Below are 26,357 nucleotides of genomic sequence, written 5' to 3'. Positions count from 1 at the left end.
CATTGTGTCTTAATGCGCGGAGCATTCGCAATAAGGTAGGTGAATTAACAGCGCAGATAGATATTAACGGTTATGATATAGTTGCGATTGTGGAGACATGGCTGCAGGGTGTCCAAGGATGGGAACTGAACATCCAGGGGTATTCAATATTTAGAAAGGACAGGCAAAAAGGGAAAGGAGGTGGGGTGGCGTTGTTAGTAAAGGAGGAAATCAATGCAATAGTGAGGAAGGATATTGGCTCGGAAAATCATGATAAGGGTGGAGCTGAGAAACACCAAGGGGCAGAAAATGTTGGTGGGGGTTGTCTATAGGCCCCAAAACGTAGTGGAGATGTAGGGGAGGGCATTAAACAGGAAATTAGAGATGCATGCAAGAAGGGTACAACTATAATCATGGGTGACTTTAATCTACATATAGATTGGTCAAACCAAATTAGCAATAATACTGTGGGGGAGGAATTCCTGGAGTGTGTACGTGATGGTTTTCTAGACCAATACGTTGAGGAACCAACTGGAGAACAGGCGATCCTAGACTGGGTATTGTGCAATGAGAAAGGATTAATTAACAATCTTGTTGTGGGGTCCCTTAGGGAAGAGCGACCATAACATGATAGAATTCCTCATTAAGATGGAGAGTGAAGCAGTTGAATCCGAAACTAGGGTCCTGAATCTAAATAAAGGAAATTACGAAAGTATGAGGTGCGAGTTGGCTATGATAGATTGGGGAACTTTACTAAAAGGAATGACGGTGGATAGGCAATGGCTAATATTTATAGAACGTGTGCAGGAATTACAACAATTATTCATTCCTGTCTGGTGCAAAAATCAAACAGGAAAGGTGGCTCAACCGTGGCTTACAAAAGAAGTTAGGGATGGTATTAGATCCAAAGAGGAGGCACATAAAATTGCCAGAAAAAGCGGCAAGCCTGAGGATTGGGAGCAGTTTAGAATTCAGCAAAGGAGGACAAAGAGATTGATTAAGAGGGGAAAAATAGAGTATGAGAGTAAACTAGCAGGGAACATAAAAACTGACTGTAAAAGCTTCTATGAATATGTCAAGAGAAAAAGATTAGTGATGACAAATGTAGGTCCCTTACAGTCAGAAAGGGGTGAAATTATAATGGGGAACAAAGAAATGGCGGAACAATTAGGGAACCAAGGGTCTAGTGAGAGGGAGGAACTGAAGGAAACCAGTATTAGTAAAAAACAAATAGTGCTAGGGAAGTTAATGGGGCTAAAGGCTGACAAATCCCCAGGGCCTGATAATCTACATCCCAGAGTACTAAAGGAAGTGGCCCTGGAAATAGTGGATGCATTGGTGATCATCTTCCAAAATTCGATAGACTCTGGAACAGTTCCTACAGATTGGAGGTTGGCAAATGTAACCCCACTATTTAAAAAAGGAGGGAAAGAAAAAACAGGGAATTACAGACCAGTTAGCCTAACATCAGTACTGGGGAAAATGCTAGAGTCTATTATAAAAGATGTGATAACCGAACACTTGGAAGGCATTAACGGTTTGGACAAAGTCAGCATGGGTTTATGAAAGGGAAATCATGCTAAACCAATCTACTGGAGTTTTTTGAGGATGTAACTAGTAGAATAGATAGGGGAGAACCAGTGGATGTGGTGTATTTGGATTTTCAGAAGGCTTTTGATAAGGTCCCACACAAGAGGTTAGTGTGCAAAATTAAAGCACATGGGATTGAGGGGAATATACTGGCATGGATTGAGAATTGGTTGACAGACAGGAAACAGAGAGTTGGAATAAACAGGTCTTTTTCCGGGTGGCTGGCAGTGACTAGTGGGGTACCGCAGGGATCAGTGCTTGGACCCCAGCTATTCACAATATATATCAATGATTTGGATGAGGGAACCAAATGTAATATTTCCAAGTTTGCTGACGACACAAAACTAGGTGGAATTGTGAGTTGTCAGGAGGATGCAAAGAGGCTCCAATGTGATTTGGACAAGTTGGTTGAGTGGGCAAGAACATGGCAGATGCAGTATAATGTGGATAAATGTGAGGTTATCCACTTTGGTTGTAAAAACAGAAAGGCAGATTATTATCTGAATGGTGATAGATTGTGAAAAGGGGAGGTGCAACGAGACCTGGGTGTCCTTGTACACCAGTCACTGAAAGCGAGCATTCAGGCGCAGCAAGCAGTTAGGAAGGCGAATGGTATGTTGGCCTTCATTGCAAGAGGATTTGAGTACAGGAGCAAGGATGTCTTAATGCAGTTATAAACAATTTTACAACACCAAGTTATCGTCCAACAAATTTATTTTAAATTCCACAAGCTTTCGGAGGCTTCCTCCTTCCTCAGGTGAACGGTGTGGAAACCTGACGAAGGAGGAAGCCTCCGAAAGCTTGTGGAATTTAAAATAAATTTGTTGGACTATAACTTGGTGTTGTAAAATTGTTTACAATTGTCAACCCCAGTCCGTCACCGGCATCTCCACATTAATGCAGTTATACAGGGCCTTGGTGAGACCACATCTGGAGTATTGTGTGTAGTTTTGGTCGTCTTACCTGAGGAAGGATGTCCTTGCCATGGAGGGAGTGCAACGAAGGTTTACCAGACTGATTCCTAGGATGGCAGGACTTTTTTATCTATTCGTTCATGGGATGTGGGCATCGCTGGCATGGCCAGCATTTATTGCCTATCCCTAATTGCCCTCGAGAAAGTGGTGGTGAGCCGCCGCCTTGAACCGCTGCAGTCCGTTTGGTGAAGGTTCTCCCACAGTGCTGTTAGGAAGGGAGTTCCAGGATTTTGACCCGGCGACGATGAAGGAACGGTGATATATTTCCAAGTCGGGATGGTGTGTGACTTGGAGGGGAATGTGCAGGTGGTGGTGTTCCCATTTGCCTGCTGCCCTTGTCCTAGGTGATGGGGTAGTGGGTTTGGGAGGTGCTATCGAAGAAGCCTTGGTGAGTTGATGCAGTGCATCCTGTGGATGGTACACACTGCAACCACTGTGTGCCGGTGGTGAAGGGAGTGAATATTTAGGGTGGTGCACTGTCCATCACTTTGCTGATGATTGAGAGTAGGCTGATGGGGCGGTATTTGGCCGGATTGGATTTGTCCTGCTTTTTGTGGTGAGGCCATACCTGGGCAATTTTCCAAATTGTCAGGTAGATGCCAGTGTTGTATCTATACTGGAACAGTTTGGCTAGAGGCGCGGCTAGTTCTGGAGCACAAGTCTTCAGCACTACAGCCGGGATGTTGTCGGGGCCCGTAGCCTTGGCTGAGTGCACTGGATACAGCAGTTTCTTGATATCACGTGGAGTGAATCGAATTGACTGAAGACTAGCTTCTGTGATGGTGGGGATATCGGGAGGAGGCTGAGATGGATCCATCCACTCAGCACTTCTGGCTGAAGATGGTTGCAAACGCTTCAGCCTTGTCTTTTGCACTCGCGTGCTGGACTCCGCCATCGTTGAGGATGGGGATGTTTACAGAGCCGCCTCCTCCCGTTAGTTGTTTAATTGTCCACCACCATTCACGACTGACGTATGAGGAGAGATTGGGTCAACTAGGCCTATTTTCACTCGAGTTTAGAAGAATGAGAGGTGATCTCATTGAAATATAAAATATAAAATTCTAAGAGGACTAGACAGACTAGATGCAGGGAGGATGTGCCCGATGGCTGGGGAGTCCAGAACCAGGGGTCACAGTCTCAGGATACGGGGTATGCCATTTAGAACCGAGATGAGGAGAAATTTCTTCACTCAGAGGGTGGTGAACCCGTGGAATTTTCTACCACAGAAGGCAGTGGAGGCCAAGTCATTAGATGTGTTCAAGAAGGAGATAGATATATTTCTTAATGCTAAAGGGACCAAGGGATATGGGGAAAATGCAGGAACAGGGTACTGAGTTCGACGATCAGCCATGATCATTTTGAATGGCGGAGCAGGCCCGACGGGCTGAATGGCCTACTCTTGCTCCTATCTTCTATGTTTCTAATCAATCCACACTTGTCCAAGTGAATGTTAATTTTGTCCCGGATTATCGTTTCTAAAAGTTTCCCCAGCACCAAGATTGAACTGACTGGCCTATAGTTGCTGGGTTTATCCTCACACCCTTTTTTGAACAAGGGTGTAACATTTGCAATTCTCCAGTCCTCTGGCACCACCCCCCTTATCTATGGTTGACCAGAAGAGTCCGAGTAAAATGGCTGTCTGCTCTTCGCTTCTATTACTTCTGTGGTGATACTTTGAACCTCTCCCATTTGTTAAGCTTATGACGACCAGATGTGAACAGTGTACAATACTTTTTTTGATTTGATTGAGCTATGATCCTCACTCGTTGCCTTACCAAGCACAAATTGGGACAAATTATCCCTTTCTGTTTTCTACAACATTGCACTCCTTTTTATTCACCTGTTTTTTTCACCAAAATTTTCACCAGGAAAATTCCGTATTGTTCAAACAGGATGTTAAATGTGTACTCGTTACTTCTCCTTTCCCACCTCATTTTAAAATGTCTTTAATCAGATTATGTACCATGTAAAAGGATGTGGAGATGCCGGTGATGGACTGGGGTTGACAATTGTAAACAATTTTACAACACCAAGTTATAGTCCAACAATTTTATTTGAAATTCACAAGCTTTCGGAGGCTTCCTCCTTCCTCAGGTGAATGTTGTGAATGATGTAAAAGGATGTGGAGATGCCGGTGATGGACTGGGATTGACAATTGTAAACAATTTTACGACACCAAGTTATAGTCCAACAAATTTATTTTAAATTCCACAAGCTTTCGGAGGCTTCCTCCTTCGTCAGGTGAAGGAGGAAGCCTCCGAAAGCTTGTGGAATTTAAAATAAATTTGTTGGACTATAACTTGGTGTTGTAAAATTGTTTACAGATGTAAAAGGAAGGAGAGGGGCCTTTACACAAACACCAGCAGTAAAGGCACTTGTCCAGCCACTGCTCAGAGTAATAAGAGAAACTAGCTTTTGGGTTGTGCCTCTTTTATTTCAAGTTGCTCCTTTATTTGTTGAGTTTCCAGTTAAACTGGTCTGGACAGTACTGAGCAGAGCAGCATGTTATACAGACATACAGGAAGAGACGTACTGTTCTGATCAGTGCAAGGTGCAGAGAGGACAGCAGTTCAACTCTTGTGAAGAATTTGCACAGTTTGAGACCATGAGCACGGAGGAGAATTTCTACGGGAAATATGGTAATAGTTCATGGGCCTTTGTGCATCCTGCTTGCGTACTGTGTTTGCTGATGCTGCGAGCTTCCTGTTTCTCTGGAGCGCGAAGTGCAGACTGTGTGAGAGATGCAGTTAAATAGACAGGCTTGTAACAATGTTTCCTGTAATAGAGCATTCACACAACCTTGTACCTACTTTATGCTCATGAGGCAGAAGAGGACTTGATTAAAATGTTCACTGGTCTTGTACAGACATTGGCTGGGCCTGAAATTACAAGGGACTGGGATTTTAATCAGGAAGAGTGAAACTAAATGTAATATCAGGTGCACACAGGAAACTAATTATACTTTATTTTTAAACCACAAAGAGAAACTCCTAACTGAAATGCGCAAGACTTGATGGGGCCTGATGCTGACTAGTATTTGACGAGGCTTTTAGTGAGGCTCCTGTTTGATTCTCATTAGTACAATTGCTGGAGATGTGTTTGGGTAGGTCAGTTCTTAAATTCTAAAGCAGATGTTTGACGAGTGGAGTCGTCTTCTTCTTTGGCAGTCCCTCAGGGTCGAGGATGACTTGCTTCCACTCCGGGAGGGTGGGTTCTGCGGTGGCTGAATAGTCCAATCCTGGAGCTACAGACTCTGCCACAGGTGGGGCAGGTAGTGTTTAATAAGGCGGGTGGGTGAGACGCTCTGGATTCTGCGCGTTCTTTCCGCTGTTTACACTTGGCCTTCATGTGCTCCACTCAGTGACGCTCGAGGTGATTGGCGCCTTCGTGGATGCTTCTTCTCCAGTTTGGGCGTTCTCGGGCAAGCGATTCCCACATGTCGGTGGGGATGTTGCATTTTTTTAGGGAGGCTTTGAGTGTCCTTATAGCGTTTCCTCTGCCCTCCTAGTGATCGCCTGCCATTGCGGAGCTCGGAGTAGAGCACTTGTTTCAGGAATCTTGTGTCGGGCATGCGGACAATGTGGCCCACCCATCGCAGCTGTTTGAGCATGACCAGTGCCTCGATACTAGGGATGTTAGCCTGAGAGAGAACGCTCATGTTGGTATGCCTATCCTGCCAGTGGATCAGTACCCATTGTCTCTCCAGGTGCAAGGCTTGGGAGCGGGATAACGAAATAGCATTTTTCACAAAGATTTCAAAGGTTATGAGTCACTCCAGGCCACGGGGGCGGGGTCCAGACAGAACACTTGAGTCAATACATCGGGCAGTATCGGGTGGGCTTTGCTCTGGGGTCTGCGCTCTGCTCTCTGCTTCTCGGCTTCAATCTACAGTGAGTCTCCCAAGTGGGGCTCGGCTCGATTCAACAGAACACCACTAGAAGCTGAGTACTGCTCTTCATCTCTCATCAACGGACCTGGAACTTGGATACTGCGTCGGCGGTACGGAACCAGGAGCGAGACGTGCAGGAAGAAGCTGCAAGCAAGACACCGGGCAATCGGGGTGAGCACATTGCCTGAGTCTACACATCCACAAGACCACTTAGCTGTGTGAGGGGGTGATTGTAAGTCCCAACCAAACCTTAGAGGGTTTTAGTGCTAGGGGGTTCTTGTGTTAGTTTATTTCATGGGGGTGGGGGGGTTTCTTTTATTAGGCCATGGTAATTTAACACGGTAGGGCTTATTGGACAAACCAGGGTTGTATGGTTTGTACTGTTTGCTAGTGTCATTGTTAATCTTATTAAATGCAATACGGTTGAGCTCGAAAACGTGTGTCCGAGTCTGATCTGTCCTTATAATCCCTATTGTTCCAGAATTTATAGTAAGAGGTGTGTTTTCCGCACGCCCGAGAAAACTACTTACAACTGCAGGAACATCCTGTTATTCAATTCAGCTCAAAGCTTATCCCTACAGTACAATGCATCGCCACAATACTTCAAGGTACTCCACTGCATACCGAAAACACGCCTCTTACTATTCCAGTTTGAGTCCAGGTCCGTTGATGAGGGATGAAGAGCAGCACTGAGCTTCTAGTGGTGTTCCGTTGAATTGAGCCGAGTCCCACTCGGGAGACTTGCTGTAGATTGAAGCGAGGAGCAGAGAGCAGAGCCGACCCGATACTCCCGATACTGCCCGATGTATTGACTCAAGCGATCTGTCTGGACGCCCCCCCACCCCTGCCATGGTGTGGAGTGACTCATGACCTTTGAAATCTTTGTGAAAAATGCTATTTCGTTATCCCGCTCCCAAGCCTTGCACCTGGAGAGACAATGGGTGCTGATTACTGGGTGTCTGTCGTTTCCTGAGTTGATGGCCCCCATTAGCAGGTAATGGGTTTCGATCTCAAACCGATCTTGCTTAACTGGCTTCTCTCCTGGAAGACAATGGCCCGGCCATCTCCTGCCTTCCACCAGGAGAATGAGTGTCTCGGAGTTACCTCTCGGGTTATTGTTCCCAGTAATTATGTTAAATGGTGATAACGTCAATCGGGCTGGGTTCCCTTCCACCCAGCCTGTCAGTGTGAAATGTCCGTTTGCATATGAATGCACCTTAGTCAGGTTAGCCTGGCTCGAAACTCCTGCCAGTCAATCCTATTCCCTAAGCAGCCACTCGCACAAGCTTGCCAGACAGTACAGTTCTTTCTTGGGGGTATTGGATTTAAAAATATGATTCATAAAAATGGCCAGAACGCTGGTGCTACACAGTTAAGTTTTCCTTGGCTGTTGCGCATTTTCTTCACATGTTTTAGCTCCCCATATGCTGCGATACAAATGCTGACGGTGCACGTGCCCTTTACCCTTACACTAAGTCTCATTTTAATTAGAAGTTTTATTTGCTAAAAATATCTGAGTTGTGGCACCAGCTTTAATGTCAATGTGTGAAATGCTCTGAAATTGTGATGGTAACTGGTGTTGAAGGTGCAGAGGGTGTTGCAAAGAATCACCACAATGGAGAAAGAGCAGAGGAAAGAAACTAACATTTAAAGATAGTGCCTTATCATGTCTCTCAGAAACAACCCGAAGTTCCTCTCACACAATGGATCACTCTGTGATGTAGCGACGGTTACGTCTGAGCATGAGTTGGTTTTATATTAAAGGGGTAAGTCGCTGCTTGACAAATGGTCTCCTGTTGTTGCAACACTCACAAATATAAAGCTGGCAATCTCTGGGGATGCACCAGCATCAGACACCCACCGAGCTGGCTCCTCTTACCTTTTTGAGGTGAGGGTTTTCCTGGAATGGAAGAATGAACAAACATAAACAGGGTGAGTGGGACACAGAGGTTACATAGAATTTACAGCACAGAAACAGGCCGTTCGACCCATCTGGTCCAGGCCAGTGTTTATGCTCCATGTGAGCCTTCTCCCACCCCTCTTCATCTAAGCCTATCAGCATATGTTGGTTGTGATCTCTGTTTGAGTGCTGCTTCCCTGAGACCACTTATTTAATATAAAAACATCTATTGATGTTCTTTTTTTTAAAAAAAAACTCCACGGAGCACTAGGGATGGCACAGTGGATAAATGCAGTGTGTGGTATGGTATTGAGTCATACAGACCAGGAAGGTTCTGGTTCAATCCCTGGCCTGTGCTAAGATAGCTCATCTCACCTAGACCAGCAGTAGCAGCATACAATTGACCTCAATGCCTGCCGGAGTTAGGAAAGGGAAAAAGCAGTCAGGGTGCCTGTTCTTGGTCAGTTGTCCGGCGACTTCAGCTGGGAATCCATGTGTGGACATCGGGTGAGGACGGGGTTAAGCTTGGGTGTGATATCCCCCATGGTGGACTATCCTGTCAGCATTTGCCTCAGGAAAAATGGCCACCAGAGTGAGATGCCATAGGGCTGACAACACCTATGGAACAGGAGGGGTAAGGGAAAGAAGTGGGAACAGGAGGCTCCACAGTAAATAATGGGGCATAATTACTCAGCATATTGGTGTGGAGTGAGTTGGAAGGGTAGACTGAGGGGAAGTAAAGGTGTGGGACAGAAGCTGCTCTGATAACAAGGCAACCCTGTTTCACCAAGATTCATCTGTGTAAAATTGGGAGTGTCAGGATGTGACTAGCAGAGGAGTGCAGCAAACCATGTGCTGAAAGCTGATAAACATATGAATAGGTTGCCTCGGGTGACAGAAATAGAATGAGATGGATAGTGGCAGTGAGGTTCTGGAGGAGAGAGGTGATTTTGCCTCGAACTCTCAGAAAGCTCTCTGGCTTGTCCAGAATTTTGTATTTATATTCAAAAAGTATTGAGTGAAATGTCAGGGTGAAGTGAAAATAGCAAAAAGTCTTTCTTTTCTCTGATAATATCCAGAAGGTTTATGAACAGGTTGAATTCTGACAGTTACTTTGCCTAGAAACCTTGTGCTTAGACCAGGGTTCCTGTGAAATGCTGGTCCAGCATGATAATGATCCAGTGGGCTGTGTCAAGCAAAAGGCACAACATGGTTTGATGCCTGTAATTTCTCACATAGCAAGTCCCCGTCTCTGCTGGCTTATCATGGGAAGGTGCAGAGTATACTTAACAAAAGGAGTTTTTTAAAATAAGCAAGGAGAGAAAGCATTTCATTTTGCAAATGACAATATTCTGTCCAATTTTATATTGATGCTGTCTCAGCCACTTTAATAATTGTTCCCCAAGAGACTCAGTAAAGGTTCCGTCTGGTGAGCTGTTGATCCATGCAGATCAGAAAGTTCGGCACTGAGTTAGTCAGCCAGAGCAACAGTTGGGATACTACAGTAGTTCTCGATGCCCATGGGTTAGGGAGAGGAGTTCCTGCTTTTGATTACTGTCCTTTGACCCCTGCTAGAAAAGGCACTTGTGGCCATCAGTTGAAAACAGAATTGGGTTCTGCTGTGATGACCTCGAGAGTTGAATAGCCTGCCAGCACTCACTCTGGGCCAACACATGGTGACCATGGAACTGTATAAGTCAGCATCTTTAGCAGATGAGGGGAGCAAACTAAATGTGATTAGATCGGGTATAACTTGGGTGAATTGCAGACATTGGGTCCTTTGTTGAAAAGCAGTTGCAGTGCGCAAAACACCCGGTTCAGAGAATGACTTAAAACTGTCGGGTGTGGTAAGGCTGTTCTCTATCACCTCGTTTGTTTAAACATAGAAAATAGGAGCAAGAGTAGGCCATTCAGCCCTTCGGGCCTGCTCCGCCATTCAAAATGATCATGGCTGATCGTCTGACTTTGTACCCTGTTCCCGCTTTTTCCCCATATCCCTTGATCCCTTTAGCATTAAGAAATATATCTATCTCCTTCTTGAATACTAATGACTTCGCCTCCACTGCCTTCTGTGGTAGAGAATTCCACAGGTTCACCACCCTCTGAGTGAAGAAATTTCTCCTCATCTCGGTTCTAAATGGCAAACACCATATCCTGAGACTGTGACCCCTGGTTCTGGACTCCCCAGCCATCGGGAACATCCTCCCTGCATCTGGTCAGTCTAGTCCTGACAGAATTTTATGTGTTTCGATGAGATCACCTCTCATTCTTCTAAACTCTAGTGAATATAGACCTAGTCGACCCAATCTCTCCTCATACATCAGTCCTGCCATCCCAGGAATCAGTGTGGTAAACCTTCGTTGCACTCCCTCCATGGCAAGGACATCCTCAGATAAGGAGACCAAAAATGCGCACAATAATCCAGATGTGGTCTCACCAAGGCCCTGTACAACTGCAGTAAGACATCCCTATTCCTGTACTCAAATCCTCTTGCAATGAAGGCCAACATACCATTCGCCTTCCTAACTGCTTGCTGCACCTGAATGCTCGCTTTCAGCGACTGGTGTACAAGGACACCCAGGTCTCATTGCACCTCCCCTTTTCCCAATCTATCACCATTCAGATAATAATCTGCCTTTCTGTTTTTACAACCAAAGTGGATAACCTCACATTTATCCACATTATACTGCATCTGCCATGTTCTTGCCCACTCACCCAACTTGTCTAAATCACATTGGAGCCCCTTTGCATCCTCCTCACAGCTCACATTCCACCCAGCTTTGTGTCGTCTGCAAACTTGGAAATGTTACATTTAGTTCCCTCATCCAAATCATTGATATATATTGTGAATAGCTGGGGCCCAAGCACTGATCCCTGCGGTACCCCACTAGTCACTGCCTGCCACCTGGAAAAAGACCCGTTTATTCCTACTCTCTGCTTCCTGTCTGTCAACCAATTCTCAATCTGTGCCAGTATATTCCCCTCAATCCCATGTGCTTTAATTTTGCACACTAACCCAGGGGCTGAATGGCTGGGTCCTGCTCCTACTTCTTGTGTTCTTTAGATTTGAGGTTAGGATCAGATCAGCCATGATCTTATAATGGCGGAGCAGGCTCGAGGGGCCGATTGGCCGACTCCTGCTCCTATTTCTTATGTTCTTATGTTCTAATCTCTTGTGTGGGACCTTGTCAAAAGCCTTCTGAAAATCCAAATACACCACATCCACTGGTTCTCCCCTATCTATTCTACAAGTTACCTCCTCAAAAAACTCCAGCAGATTTGTTAAGCATGATTTCCCTTTCATAAACCCCATACTGACTTTGTTCAATCCCGTTAATGCCCTCCAAGTGTTCTGTTATCACATCTTTTATAATAGACTCCAGCATTTTCCCCACTACTGATGTTAAGCTGACTGGTCTGTAATTCCCTGTTTTTTCTCTCCCTCCTTTTTTAAATAGTGGGGTTACATTTGCCACCCTCCAATCTGTAGGAACTATTCCAGAGTCTATAGAATTTTGGAAGATGATCACCAATGCATCCACTATTTCCAGGGCCACTTCCTTTAGTACTTTGGGATGTAGATTAATAGGCCCTGTGGATTTGTCAGCCTTTAGCTCCATTAATTTCCCTAGTACTATTTTTTTTACTAATACTGGTTTCCTTCGGTTCCTCCCTCTCACTAGACCCTTGGTTCCCTAACGTTTCTGGGAGGTTATTTGTGTCTTCCTTTGTGAAGGCAGAACCAAAGTATGTGTTTAATTGTTCTGCCATTTCTTTGTTCCCCATTATAATTTCCCCCATTTCTGACTGTAAGGGACCTACATTTGTCTTCACTAATCTTTTTCTCTTGACATATTTATAGAAGCTTTTACAGTCAGTTTTTATGTTCCCTGCTAGTTTACTCTCATACTCTATTTTTCCCCTCTTAATCAATCTCTTTGTCCTCCTTTGCTGAATTCTAAACTGCTCCCAATCCTCAGGCTTGCCGCTTTTTCTGGCAATTTTATGTCTCCTCTTTGGATCTAATACTATCCCTAATTTCTTTTGTAAGCCACGTTTGAGCCACCATTCCTGTTTTATTTTTGCACCAGACAGAAATGAATAATTGTTGTAATTCCTGCACACGTTGTTTAAATATTAGCCATTGCCTATCCACCGTCATCCCTTGTAGTAAAGTTCCCCAATCTATCATAGCCAACTCGCACCTCATACTTTCGTAATTTCCTTTATTTAGATTCAGGACCCTAGTTTCGGATTCAACTGCTTCACTCTCCATCTTAATGAGGAATTCTATCATGTTATGGTCGCTCTTCCCTAAGGGACCCCACAACAAGATTGTTAATTAATCCCTTCTCATTGCACAATACCCAGTCTAGGATCGCCTGTTCTCTAGTTGGTTCCTCAACATATTGGTCCAGAAAACCATCACGTACACACTCCAGGAATTCCTCCCCCACAGTATTATTGCTAATTTGGTTTGACCAATCTATGTGTAGATTAAAGTCACCCATGATTATAGTTGTACCCTTCTTGCATGCGTCTCTAATTTCCTGTTTAATGCCCTCCCCTACATCCCCACTACTGTTTGGGGGCCTATAGACAACCCCCACCAACGTTTTCTGCCCCTTGGTGTTTCTTAGCTCCACCCATACAGATTCCACATCGTGATTTTCCGAGCCAATATCCTTCCTCACTATTGCATTGATTTCCTCCTTTACTAACAACGCTACCCCACCTCCTTTCCCTTCTTTCCTGTCCTTCCTAAATATTGAATACCCCTGGATGTTCAGTTCCCATCCTTGGTCACCCTGCAGCCATGTCTCCACAATCGCAACTATATCATAACCGTTAATATCTATCTGCGCTGTTAATTCATCTACCTTATTGCGAATGCTCCGCGCATTAAGACACAATGCCTTTAGACTTGTCTTTTTAAGATTGCTAGTCATCTTAGTTTTATTTTGCGCTATGGCCCTATTTGTTTTTTGCCCTTGTTTTCTTTGCCTTCCACTATTGCTTCTTCCCTTTCTGTTTTTTGTTTCTATCCTTGTTACCCCCTCCTCTGTCTCCCTGCTCAGATTCCCATCCCCCTGCCATTCTGGTTTAAACCTTCCCCAACAGCTCTAGCAAACATCCCCGTGAGGACGTTTATCCCGGTCCTGCTTGGGTGTAACCCATCCCGCTTGTACAGGTCTCACCTTCCCCAGAACCGGTCCCAATGTCCCAGGAATCTAAATCCCTCCCTCCAACACCATCCCTGCAGCCACGCATTCATCTGGTCTATTCTCCTGTTCCTATACTCACTGGCACGTGACACTGGTAGTAATCCTGAGATCATTACCTTTGAGGTCCTGTTTTTTAATTTATCTCCTAACTCCTTAAGTTCTCCTTGCAGGACCTCATCCCTTTTTTTACCTATGTCGTTGGTACCGATATGGACCACGACTACTGGCTGTTCACCCTCCCCCTCCAGAATGCCCTGCAGCCGCTCCATGACATCCTTGACCCTAGCACCAGGGAGGCAACATACCATCCTGGAGTCACGTTTGTGGCCGCAGAAACGCCTATCTGTTCCCCTTACAATGGAATCCCCTATCACTATAGCCCTGCCACTCTTATTCCTCTCCTCCTGTGCAGCAGAGCCACCCATGGTGCCACGGACTTGGCTCTTGCTGCTTTCCCCTGATAAGCCATCTCCCCCAACAGTATCCAAAGCAGTATATCTGTTTGAGAGGGAGATGGCCCCAGGGGACTCCTGCTCTACCTGCCTAGTCCATTTACTCTGCCTGGCGGTCACCTATTTCCTTTCTGCCTGCGTAATCTTTACCTGCGGTGTGACCACCTCACTGAACGTGCTATCCACGATAATCTCAGCATCGCGGATGCTCCACAGTGAATCCACCCACAGCTCTAGCTCCGAAATGCGGTTAGCCAGTAGCTGCAGCTGGACACACTTCCTGCACACATGGTCGCCAGGGACACCAGTCGTGTCCATGACTTCCCACATAGAGCAGGAGGAGCATATCACGGGTACGAGCTTTGCTGCCATGACCTGCCTTAGTTTTACACTGCGTTCACTTCTTGGACTCTCTTCCCGCTCTCAGGACTCTCCTTTTACACTGTGCTCACCTCTCGGACTTTCCTTAACCAGAATTCTTGAATTGGTAAAGGACACAGTGATGAGTGACCTCTGTTGCAGTGTCACTGTTGCAGATGATGATGGTGACCTGCAGATTATCACCACAGAAGTGGATACAGCGGGTAGGAATTGTACAATGGGGCTGAAAAATGTGATCGTTTTTACGGCTAATGAAACTTGGAGATCTGATTTACGACGGGTCGCCAGTGAAACCCAGGACGTGTGCTTGTCCAGCTGGACCATGAGCACCGGTGGATCCTTTGGAGATATAAGTCAGAGAATTTCAGGTGCAGCAGGACAATTGAAAAAGACGACAAGCATCTGGAAATCAAAGCAATGAAGGTGACTGAAGCCAAGACTCTATCAGTGTCTCATTGCCTCGGCCATCCTTTATGGCAATAAGACATGGCCTTAAAAGGCAGAAGATAAACTAAAGGATTCTGTTTTCTAATGTTTTTCTTGTGGAAATTATTGGACATAAGCAGACTGCAACAATGATAGAAGGGGCACATCTGGTGACAATATGGACATGACTTTGTGTTACAGAATTGGGACAAGACAGCTACATTACTCAGGATACGTACAAAGAATGGCCACAGATGGATTGCTTATGTATATAATGAGCACGCACGTTAGTTGCACCATAAAGCGTGGTTTACCGGGTCAGTGGACTGATCTTATTGGAGAAGGGAGCCAGCAGTGACTGCATTCTGTAGAGGGGAGGGCTGGGCGGTGCCGAGGTGGGGTGGGAGGGCCGGGCGGTGCCGAGGCAGGGGGGGAGGGGGCGGGGGCCGGGCGGTGCCGAGGCTGGGGGGGGGGAGGGGGCCGGGCGGTGCCGAGGTAGGTGGGGGAGGGCCGGGCGGTGCTGAGGGGAGGGGGTGGGGGGGAGTGCGAGGGGAGGGGGTGGGGGGGAGTGCCAGGGGGGGTGGGCGGTGCCAGGGGGAGGGCCGGGCGGTGCCGGTGCCGGGGGCATGGGTGGTGCCAGGGGAGGACCACGTGATCGTGAGGCCTCAACAGTGGCGGCTTCAGCCCAGAGTTGGAAGAGAGGTGATGATGTGCCAGAGTTGATCTATTGCCAGCACACACATGAAACCTGCTTTGTGCCACACAAACCTCAAAGGAATGAGGATCTGGTGTACATTGATAAGTCACAAGTATATGATCAAAGAGTCAGCTGGACTGGACAATTGACACTTAGTGTGCTGAGCAGCATCAGCGCAAATAACTGGGGGACGTGGCCTACTTGGATCCACCGTGGTTGTGATCAGGATACATCATGAGGAGCAGTGGGATAAATTTTTAATTGTACAACTGGAAGTGTGGGAAAATATATTCTGGCTTTTCTGAGCCTCTTCGTCACTTTTTTTTCCCTGTTCCCCAAATTTCTCCCCTTCTGGCCCCAAGGTGCTGACCCTGGGTGGAGGATTTTTCTATGGGTTCCAGTAGCGAACCCAAGGATCTAGTTTTCACCTGAGCATACACGATGCTCGTTGGCAGATAAGAGAACTGTGAGAAAGGTATCACAAGCAAGCCTGTTCCTGCCTTCACCGGACTTGTGCATGTACAGATTTTCCAGCAGGGGTCCCAGGCTGTTGATTGAGAGCAGGAACCCTAGATGATTTTTGAATTCAGTTTTTGTTTAAAAATCTGGAAATAAAAATAAAGGTTGTATCAGTAAAGTTACCATGAAGCTGTCAGATGGCCATAGAAACCTACCTGGTTCACTGATGTCCTTCAGGGAAGGAAACCTGCTGTCCTTACTCGGCCTGGGCCTATTTGTGACTCCAGTCCCGCAACCACAAGGTTGTCTCTTAACTGCCCTCTGATATGGGCTAGCAAGCCATTCAGTTACCACCTTCTCAGCTCAACTAGAAATGGGCAATAAATACTATCCTTGCCAGCAGCACCCAGATCCCACAAATGAAAAATATATTCCTAAAGTGGAATGAGAAAAGGCCATTCAGCCCGTCAATATGCCTGGATCAGGTCTGCATTCACAGACTCCCTGTTAGTTCAGTGAATAAAATAGTGCCTGGTATTTAGTTGAGTCATATAGACCTGGAAGGTCTCCGGTCGGTGCTGATTTGATCCCTGATCTGTATTGAATAGCTAGTGGGACACTGGTGGAGATGTTACAACTGGTCTCAATCTCCCCAGGGTAGGGAAGAAGAGAGCATCAGCTGGGATTCCTGCTCTTGATCTCCATCTTGTGATCCCTCCTGGAAAGTGACATTGGTTGGGATAGGATCAGACTTGGTTGTGATGCCTCCATGGTTGAATAGTCTGTCAACATTCACCATCCAGGCTCACTGCTCGAGCTGACTTTGATGAGGTTGCAGAGGCTGCCTGGCATGTGTGGAATTTTACCTCAATATGATACAGCACTTTTAGGAGAGACGGGAAGAAAAGGAGGTGGAAATTAAGGGAGGGAGAAAATGTATGTTACTGGGAATCAACAGTGAAGGTCCTTCCCAGCCTCATGTGGAGGATGCTGAGAAATCACAGGCAAGGTTTTAAAAGTGAATCTGTAACCTACATAATACTGTTTGGTTTCCTTCAACCTTGGCCAAACACCACAGAGAGGCCTGAAATAACAGAATGTTGTGCAGGATTAATAGCTTGCCCTCCTTTGGGAGCACTGACATGGAAATTCCAACCATTTTCCATAGAAATTGGATTTAATTCTCAAAATGAAGGGAGTTTGGGCACAGTATATACAAAGCTTAGATTGGTAAGGTCAGGTTCAAACCATAAACCAGAAATTTGCAACTCCCTCAGTGGCTCAGGGTAAATCAGTTGAGTGGTGTGATACGGACCAGGAAGGTTCCAGATTCAATCCTGGAATTCCTCAGTCAGGGCAGCTTTAGGGAACTACCACTGACCTCACTACCCCTGGGTTCAGAAGGGGAAAATCAGCCAGGGTCGCTGCCTCTGATCACTACCTAGTGACTCCTGCTGGAGAGTGCGTGTTTGTGTGGTTGTCGGTGGGGATAGGATCGGGATTAGCTATGATGGCCCTGACAGTTGAATATCCCGCCAACTCTCACTCTCTAAGGGCACACGTGGGTATATGCTTAACGAGATACCAGAGGGCAGTTGGTGCCCATGAAAAGGTACACAAGCAAGGAAGCAGCAACTTCAGGAGAGGGTGAGGGGAGCGGGGTGGAATTAACAATAAATAATAAAAAAAAACATATTTTGTCTTGGTTTTCTCTCCCTTTAACTCATCAGTGTTGCTGGCTGCCGTACACTCTGATCCCCAGACTGGAGGAGGATAGTGTAGCCCAAGGACTTGGTCACGGCTGCCAACATTGGCTCCAATCTGGCCAATCCTGGCAATATCGTAGGTCGCTGCTTGTGGCTCAGCATCATTCCTGACTCCACGTCACTCCGAATATTCATACCTTTTCCCATAGAGGAGGAGGGTGAGCGTGTTGCTACAAGATACATAGTGTAATTAATGTGCCACTGTGTAGCACATTCCATTCCTTTGTCCCACATACTTCCACTGAAGTTCATTGTTCTGAGAGGCTTTAGGTGCTGGCTGTGTGTGTGTGCGTACATACATTCTCAGTAAAGACAATTCTCTGAGTATCCGTAGCAATGAGTGAGTATTCAAGTCACTTTTTTAACATTTCAAATAATATAAAGTCTGGCAAACTAGTTTTCCCCATCAATTTTGTGCACGGATCAGTCTTTCTGTATAGTGGGAGGGAGCAGGAATTATCAGAATTATACAGCGACGAGGATTTTAGTATAATGGAGACAAGATGTGGAAATGTGTTTTTTGTTGGAATTGTGTGCCTGGCAGGAGGAGGCTCTCGAGATGCTTGCTGACACCATGTTGCCAGATAGATTGCAGGGAGATGTTTGCTGTGCACTGATGGCAGTGGCAGAGTTTACAGTAAGGGCCAGTCAGTTTAGCAGAATGTTTCTTTATTTGATTCTTGTGGTGGTTGAAATAATTGAACTGTTGGGACCTGCTGCTTGTTCAGCATGACATTGCTGTCCAAGTGGCTGAAAGTGGGAGTATTTTGTGAGCCTTCTCACAGATTACATTACCAGGTTATAGTCCAACAAATTTATTTTAAAATCACAAGCTTTCGGAGATTATCCCCTTCGTCAGGTGAATGAGTGGAAGGTTCTCAAATTGCATATCTTATATTAGGCTGGGAGAGCATCACACCAATCAAAAGGTGTCGTTGTTGTTCAAACAGGCCAGTCACGGAGAACAGCACGTCCCAGTACACTGGATATACATTGTGTCAATTACACAGACAGAAAGAAAGAGACCCAAATGGCAGAGAGAGAGAGAATATTAAAACACATAACTTTTTTTTCCCTTTTTGCTGGTGGGGTTACGTGTAGCGTGACATGAACCCAAGATCCCAGTTGAGGCCGTCCTCATGGGTGCGGAACTTGGCTATCAACTTCTGCTCGACGATTTTGCGTTGTCGTGTGTCTCGAAGGCCGCCTTGGAGAACGCTGACCCGAAGATCGGTGGCTGAATATCCTTAACTGCTAAAGTGTTCCCCGACTGGGAGGGAACCCTCCTGTCTGGCAATTGTTGCGCGGTGTCCGTTCATCCGTTGTCGCAGCGTCTGCATGGTCTCGCCAATGTACCATGCTCCGGGGCATCCTTTCCTGCAACGTATGAGGTAGACAACGTTGGCCGAGTCACAGGAGTATGAACCATGTACCTGGTGGGTGGTGTCCTCTCGTGTGATGGTGGTATCTGTGTCGATGATCTGGCATGTCTTGCAGAGGTTACCGTGGCAGGGTTGTGTGGTGTCGTGGACGCTGTTCTCCTGAAAGCTGGGTAATTTGCTGCGAACGATGGTTCTCCGCAGCCTTCAACATGTCATCGATGACGACGAACACCTCGCTATGGCCATCCCCACACCTCCACTACTCGCCTTCAAACAGCCACCCAACCTCAAACAGACCATCGTTCGCAGCAAATTACCCAGCTTTCAGGAGAACAGCGTCCACGACACCACACAACCCTGCCACGGCAACCTCTGCAAGACATGCCAGATCATCGACACGGATACCACCATCGCACGAGAGGACACCACCCACCAGGTACATGGTTCATACTCCTGTGACTCGGCCAACGTTGTCTACCTCATACGTTGCAGGAAAGGATGCCCCGGAGCATGGTACATTGGCGCGACCATGCAGACACTGCGACAACGGATGAACGGACACCGCGCAACAATTGCCAGACAGGAGGGTTCCCTCCCAGTCGGGGAACACTTTAGCAGTCAAGGACATTCAGCCACCGATCTTCGGGTCAGCGTTCTCCAAGGCGGCCTTCGAGACACACGACAACGCAAAATCGTCGAGCAGAAGTTGATAGCCAAGTTCCGCACCCATGAGGACGGCCTCAACCGGGATCTTGGGTTCATGTCACGCTACACGTAACCCCACCAGCAAAAAGGGAAAAAAAAGTTGTGTTTTAATATTCTCTCTCTCTCTCTCTCTCTGCCATTTGGGTCTCTTTCTTTCTGTCTGTGTAATTGACACAATGTATATCCAGTGTACTGGGACGTGCTGTTCTCCGTGACTGGCCTGTTTGAACAACAACAACACCTTTTGATTGGTGTGATGCTGTCCCAGCCTAATATAAGATATGCGATTTGAGAACCTTCCACTCATTCACCTGACGAAGGGGATAATCTCCGAAAGCTTGTGATTTTAAAATAAATTTGTTGGACTATAACCTGGTGTTGTAAGATTCCTTACATTTGTCCACCCCAGTCCATCACCGGCATCTCCACATCACAGATTACATTGACAGTGACAGTCTGACATTTGTCCAGCCTCCTAAAGAGAAAGTGGAAGCCTCATCAAAGCAGTTGTCCACTTGGCTCAGTGGGCAACACTTGTGTTCCTGAATCAGAAGTTCTGTAGACGGCGCTGTTCCTTCGGATAAATCAATGTCTCTCTGTTGAGATGCATGCTAAGATTCCATGCCATGTCTGCCATTCAGGGCAACATTCTAATTCATAGGGTTCGTCTCTCAATAAATACCCAAACAAACAGATTAACTGGTGATTCACCTTATGCTGTTTGTAGGAGGTTGTAGTGTGCAGACTGACTGCCATGTCTGTGTGCATAACAGCAGTCACTGTCCTTCAAGAGTAATTCATGATTTGAAGCACTGTGAGATATGTTGACAGTATGATAAGTCACTGTCTTTCCAGTATTTCTGTTTTTCACATAAGTGTTTATTTCATTAATGCAAATGTCAGCAGCAGGAAGTGGGTAGCCTGAACCTTGTAGACCAACTTCCCACTCACCTTTGTACTGAATTACTCTGTTTAGTTTCTCTATTTAGCCCCCTACTCCAGGGCACTTCATTTCTTTCATTGGTTTTGTGTTGTTTTGGTTTGCGTTGATGCCATGTTGCCTGATGTTTGGCATAATGTCACCTGGCACATGCACACATGTGAAGGACAGCTGAGCTCAGACAGCAGTTAGTTTTCTGTGATGACGTTTCCTTCTGCAAAGCATTGAGTTGTTACAACCATGATTGAAGCCTTCCCGTAAAGTTGAGCAAAACATTTCTCAAGTAAAAAAAAACAGACGAATCAGCGTCTGTAAGGAGAAAAGATGGGTTAATGTTTTGTGTGGAGAACTTTCATCAGCAGTTGGCATTAGAACAGAACAGCTGTTGGATGTTCTGTGAATTTCGGCATTTATGGTTTTATCTCTAGATTCTGTTATTGGTTAACGCTGGTAGTCAGTAGGTTGTGTGGCAGGTATAAAATGGAGGGAGCACATTCTAAATGTTGCAGTGTTATTGATTTGTGTCTGAAGCCAGTACCACTGTTATTGTTAGCTTGTCTCAAACTTAAGGCATTATGCCGTTAGTTAAAAAGTATGAAAGAGGCAGTAGGAACTCCCTTTAAGTATACCACACCATATCCACCCATACCGAGTCAGTCTGGGAATTATTTGCTTCTTGGTTTCCATTTCCTGTTTATCAGATGTCAGCTGTCGCATCTGAGTCAGAAGGTTGTGGGTTCAAGTCCCACCATAGAGACTTGCGCGCATAATTTAAGCTGACACTCCAGTGCAGTACTGAGGGAGTGCTGCCCTGTTGGAAGTGGCCGTCTTTCGGATGAGACGTTAAACCGAGGCCTCATCAGGTAGATGTAAAAGATGGCACTATTCGAAGAAGAGCAAGGGAGTTCTCCCCAATGTCCCAGCCAATATTTATCCCTCTACCAATACCTAAAACAGATGATCTGGTCATTTATTTCATTGCTGTTGTGGGATCTTGTGCGCAAATTGGCTGCTGTGTTTCCTACATTACAACAGTGACTATACTTCAAAAGTAAATAATTGGCTGTAAAGGGCTTTGGGATGTCTTAACTTTAAAAAAAAGGCATTAGATTATCAATAAAGAGGGTATTGAATGTGTGATGTTATCTAGCAGACAATAATAATAGAATAAAAATTCAGAATCCTTAAGGAACTGACAGCTAAAAATAAAGTGGGTATTCCCACGTAATTGTTCAGCTGGTCCTGAGGTGCAGTGCGTTGATGTTTGTCACTTGCATTTTGTGACCACGATCTGCACAGGTTAAATGCCCCAGCTTTCACATAAAGTAAAGGGGCTACTATATGTAACAGCAATGCAAATGCAGTTAACAGCAATGTGCTTCCAATGTCATCATACACAGTTACTTAGGAACATAGGAATCGCTAAACTGAAAAAGACCAAGGTCCATCTAGTTTGCTTTCTACCATCCTGGTAATAGCATGATACAACGATCAAAGCAGTTCTTACCCTCTATGGTGAGCCTTGCTAATTGGGTGGGGGGGAGGGGGGGAGTTTGGGAGGGGTGGGTACTCAGTAGAGTCGAGGTGGTTCCAGAGAGGGATCTGAGAATTCAGGGTGGGCAGGGGGAACACATTGCATTGTTCTTGCAAGCCACCAGCCAATTGGTGAACGGCGCCGGTCCAGGACTGGGCGCGGGTTGGCCGGTCCAGGACTGGGCGCGGGTTGGCCGGTCCAGGACTGGGCGCGGGTTGGCCGGTCCAGGACTGGGCGCGGGTTGGCCGGTCCAGGACTGGGCGCGGGTTGGCCGGTCCAGGACTGGGCGCGGGTTGGCCGGTCCAGGACTGGGCGCGGGTTGGCCGGTCCAGGACTGGGCGCGGGTTGGCCGGTCCAGGACTGGGCGCGGGTTGGCCGGTCCAGGACTGGGCGCGGGTTGGCCGGTCCAGGACTGGGCGCGGGTTGGCCGGTCCAGGACTGGGCGCGGGTTGGCCGGTCCAGGACTGGGCGCGGGTTGGCCGGTCCAGGACTGGGCGCGGGTTGGCCGGTCCAGGACTGGGCGCGGGTTGGCCGGTCCAGGACTGGGCGCGGGTTGGCCGGTCCAGGACTGGGCGCGGGTTGGCCGGTCCAGGACTGGGCGCGGGTTGGCCGGTCACCCCTGTTGGTTTTGTATACATTTGAGGCACTTGAGTTCTGAATAATCTTTTTTCTGCTGCACCAGTAGAATGAGAGGCACCCCCTCGATCTCTAGAACACTGTAGTGATGCTCACTCCAAAAAGTATCGACTCCTTTTATGTAAACTCACTGCAAATGGTTCATCTGGAATATTTATTAAATGGCTGCATGTTGATTCAGGGTGAAACTTGCTGGATTTTACTTTAATTCTCTGTTTTTGGCTATTGTGCAGCTGGTGCAGATATTTTCCAGCTGATTCATTAGTCTCGAGGGTGTGTTGGAGATTTTTTTAACACAGAGAAGTGATCACATTTTCCAAAAGCGTTTTGGAAACAAAAAAGAAAAAAGAATGTGTAATTACTTTGGGCTGAGCAGAGCTAGAAGAACTGAGAGAGATGGGGCTGTTCCCAGTGCCCTACGGGGCCGGTGGTGCAGCTAGTGTAGATACTGGGTGAAAGAGAGGGTGCGGGGGAGAGGTCGTCCCTTCAATCGGGTGCAATGAAGCGTAAGTTTATTTTGGCCGGCTAGTTGTACAGCTGGACTGGTGGAGTGTATTTTGCATCATTGTCCTCTAGGCACTTTTTAAATCAAGTTGGTAACCCCTTTAATTTAAACGAGTTATTGACGTTGTTCAAACAACACCGAGAAATTTGTTGCAAGCATGTTAGCTCGTGCACTGGAAAACAGTTCACAGAAGAATCTCAATCCTTTTGTCAGATTTCTTAAGTCAGCACATGAACCCCAGCGTTCAAACTATAGATTGTGAAAACTTCATGTGAATGGCTTCCTCCCTGTGTCAGAACTTGTCACTTACATTCAGACGTGTGCTAAAGCCTCCATGTCATTACTTTATAGCACTGCTTTGTAATTAGATTCTAAAAGGCTGTCACAACCAAGGACCCTATTTAACCAACTACCAAGCATCTGTGGTGAGATTGTATATCAACAGGAAGAGTGCTAGTTATATTTCAGTTATTTGTGGTTGAAATTCTGTAACATGCTACAGCGCAAAGCTTAAACGGTATTGTGTAAATTTGCATTTGGTGTGTAATTTTGCATATAGCTTGTGTAAATTTGCATTTGAAATGTAATTTTGCATATAGCTTGTGTAAATTTGCATTTGAAATGTAATTTTGCATATAGCTTGTGTAAATTTGCATTTGGTGTGTAATTTTGCATATAGCTTGTGTAAATTTGCATTTGGTGTGTAATTTTGCATATAGCTTGCGTAAATTTGCATTTGAAATGTAATTTTGCACATAGCTTGTGTAATTTTGCATTTGAAATGTAATTTTGCATATAGCTTGTGTAAATTTGCATTTGAAATGTAATTGTGCATATAGCTTGTGTAAATTTGCATTTGTATAGATATTTTAATGTACTTTCCTTTTGTGTGTTTTAGGTGAACCAAAGAAATTTGACCCATCATTCAAAGGGCCGATTGAAAACAGGTAATCTTTTAGGAACAGGTCCAGCTGATGGTGATATTTGAGACTGGGAATGGTGTCTTGAGTTTTGCAACCCTTTTCATCCATTTTTCCCAGTTTTATTTCTGTTGCCCCCTCTTTCCCTGACTGCTGACTTCCTGGATACAGTCTCCCTCCAGTACCTACCCAAATGTCTATTCTTCGTGTGTGAGATTTGACAGTCAATGGTGACGGGATATTTGAGGCATTGCACCCAAGCCCACTCCTTTTCTTATTTGACATCTACACGCACACCCTTTGCAGCTGCTTTCACTGGATGGTGATGAGGAGCAGGAACCGTTGCAGATTTTTCTCCTTAGCTCCCATGAGTGCTGAGATCAGCTAACGCAGCGCAGATCAGGGATCAAACCCGGAGCCTTTTGCTCAGTTACATGTTGCCTTTGCAACTGGGGAGCACCCGATGAGTTTTTATCAGCAAAGCCAAGAACTCAAACCCTGCTGTCAGTCCTGTTCTGATCCCAGTTTAGGACTGGCAAAGGGTAGCAGCCCTACCCATCGGAGAACAAGTGGAGACTGGCTGGGGGCTGTGTGAAACCTCATGCTTATTTTCGCTTAAAATGTGGCATCAGTTTGCAAGCAAGAGAATACTATTAAGGCCAATGACGTGATGCAAAGCCATAGTATCCAGTGTGTGTCCTGGTTTGTTACTAACTTGTTCTGTCTCGGTCCCTGTCCCTGCAGGAGCTGCACTGACATCATGTGCTGCATCATCTTCTTTCTGGCCCTCGTAGGATACTTCATTGTGGGGATAGTGGGTAAGTGAACACTTACTAGTTGGTAGTGTGGGTGTCACAGACCAAGAAGTGACCTGTTACAAGTGTTGCTGTAGAACCAGCCCCCGGGAGCTGTGTGCAGCTCCATTATGTATTAACTCATTCTTTACCACCCTACTGTGGTGAAATATAGAGGATGGAGTCTCTGTAATGTGATAATGGGATCTTTTTCCATCCTTCCTTCCCCCACTTTTCCACCTTATATTTAGGTCCAGTTCCATGGGCGCTGGCAGCTCTCTGGGACCACACCAAAATGTTTCTTCATTCTTCAGGAACCCTGACAGTGATTGTTGACAGACGATTTGATTGTGGAGGGGCATCTGAGCTGGGCCCCACTCTGCTTGCACTCTAGGTCCACATCTGTAATTTTCCACCGGGGGAGGGGGTCATTTGGTAGCAATCTCATTTTCATTTTTCCCCTTCCTTCCCAGGGCACTGAGCTCAATTATAGACCTGGGATCAGCTGACTTCGCCAGCTTAGCCAGAACCGAACATGGAACCTGGTACCTTGGTCTGCATAGCTCAGTACCCACTGCATTCCCCCCACCCCCCCCCCCCAACTTCCCCCCCATTGGCGGTGCATTTACTCACTGAGCAATGGGGAGCTAGACATTTATAACCTGACCTGACCTGACTAATCAAAAGTTTGTAAATTGGAATTGATCCTTTTTTTATACATAAATAAGACAGCAAAGTACTTTGCTAACCTGCACACAAGCTCTCTGGGCTTGGGTAAATAGGAGTGTGTCTCTGCGGGAATAGAGTGTGCTCTATTATTTTTCAGTCTTGGGGTATGGGCATCGCTGGCAAAGCTGGCATTTATTGCCCAACCCTGGTTGCCCTTGAGGTGGTGGTGGTGGTATCAGGCAAACAGAACTCTATCTGTGTGCATTTATCAGTAGTTTGGTTTAGAGGCTCTTAAACATAGGTGATGGGGTTCTGTACATCAGACACCTGGCTGACCAATACAATTCACTCAATTACTTTGCAACAGGAAATGCACTGGTGAGAATTTAAAATAACTTTGTGTCAGTTTTATTTCCTTTAAGAATTGCCGTAGCATATTTTTGCACCTTCTCTTAAAAATAAAACCATGTAAACTTTATTCTGTTTTGATCTGACTGTAACCAGATCTGCTTCCTGTGTCTACACTCTCACTAA

At 46.1% G+C, this 26,357-nt stretch overlaps 1 protein-coding gene across 3 annotated transcripts in view; it reads left to right on the top strand.

Annotated features, from left to right (window-relative positions):
* The window catches only part of slc44a2 (solute carrier family 44 member 2 (CTL2 blood group)), an 86,844-nt gene that overhangs the window by 18,147 nt on the left and 42,340 nt on the right, over window positions 1–26,357 (top strand). The window contains exons 1-3 of one of the 3 annotated variants that reach the window (XM_067972898.1): window positions 5,134–5,182; window positions 24,339–24,387; window positions 25,105–25,178. In XM_067972898.1, the coding sequence (XP_067828999.1) occupies window positions 5,149–5,182; window positions 24,339–24,387; window positions 25,105–25,178 (157 nt within the window). In that variant the 5' untranslated portion in view covers window positions 5,134–5,148. Of the gene's footprint in view, window positions 1–5,133; window positions 5,183–23,385; window positions 23,442–24,338; window positions 24,388–25,104; window positions 25,179–26,357 lie in introns of those variants that run through there. The other 2 variants (XM_067972900.1, XM_067972899.1) reach the window with 2 other exon arrangements.

This window comes from Heptranchias perlo, chromosome 37 (genome assembly GCF_035084215.1).
Source record: "Heptranchias perlo isolate sHepPer1 chromosome 37, sHepPer1.hap1, whole genome shotgun sequence".
Taxonomy (NCBI): Eukaryota; Metazoa; Chordata; class Chondrichthyes; order Hexanchiformes; family Hexanchidae; genus Heptranchias; species Heptranchias perlo.
This window is presented reverse-complemented; position numbering and strand designations above follow the sequence as displayed.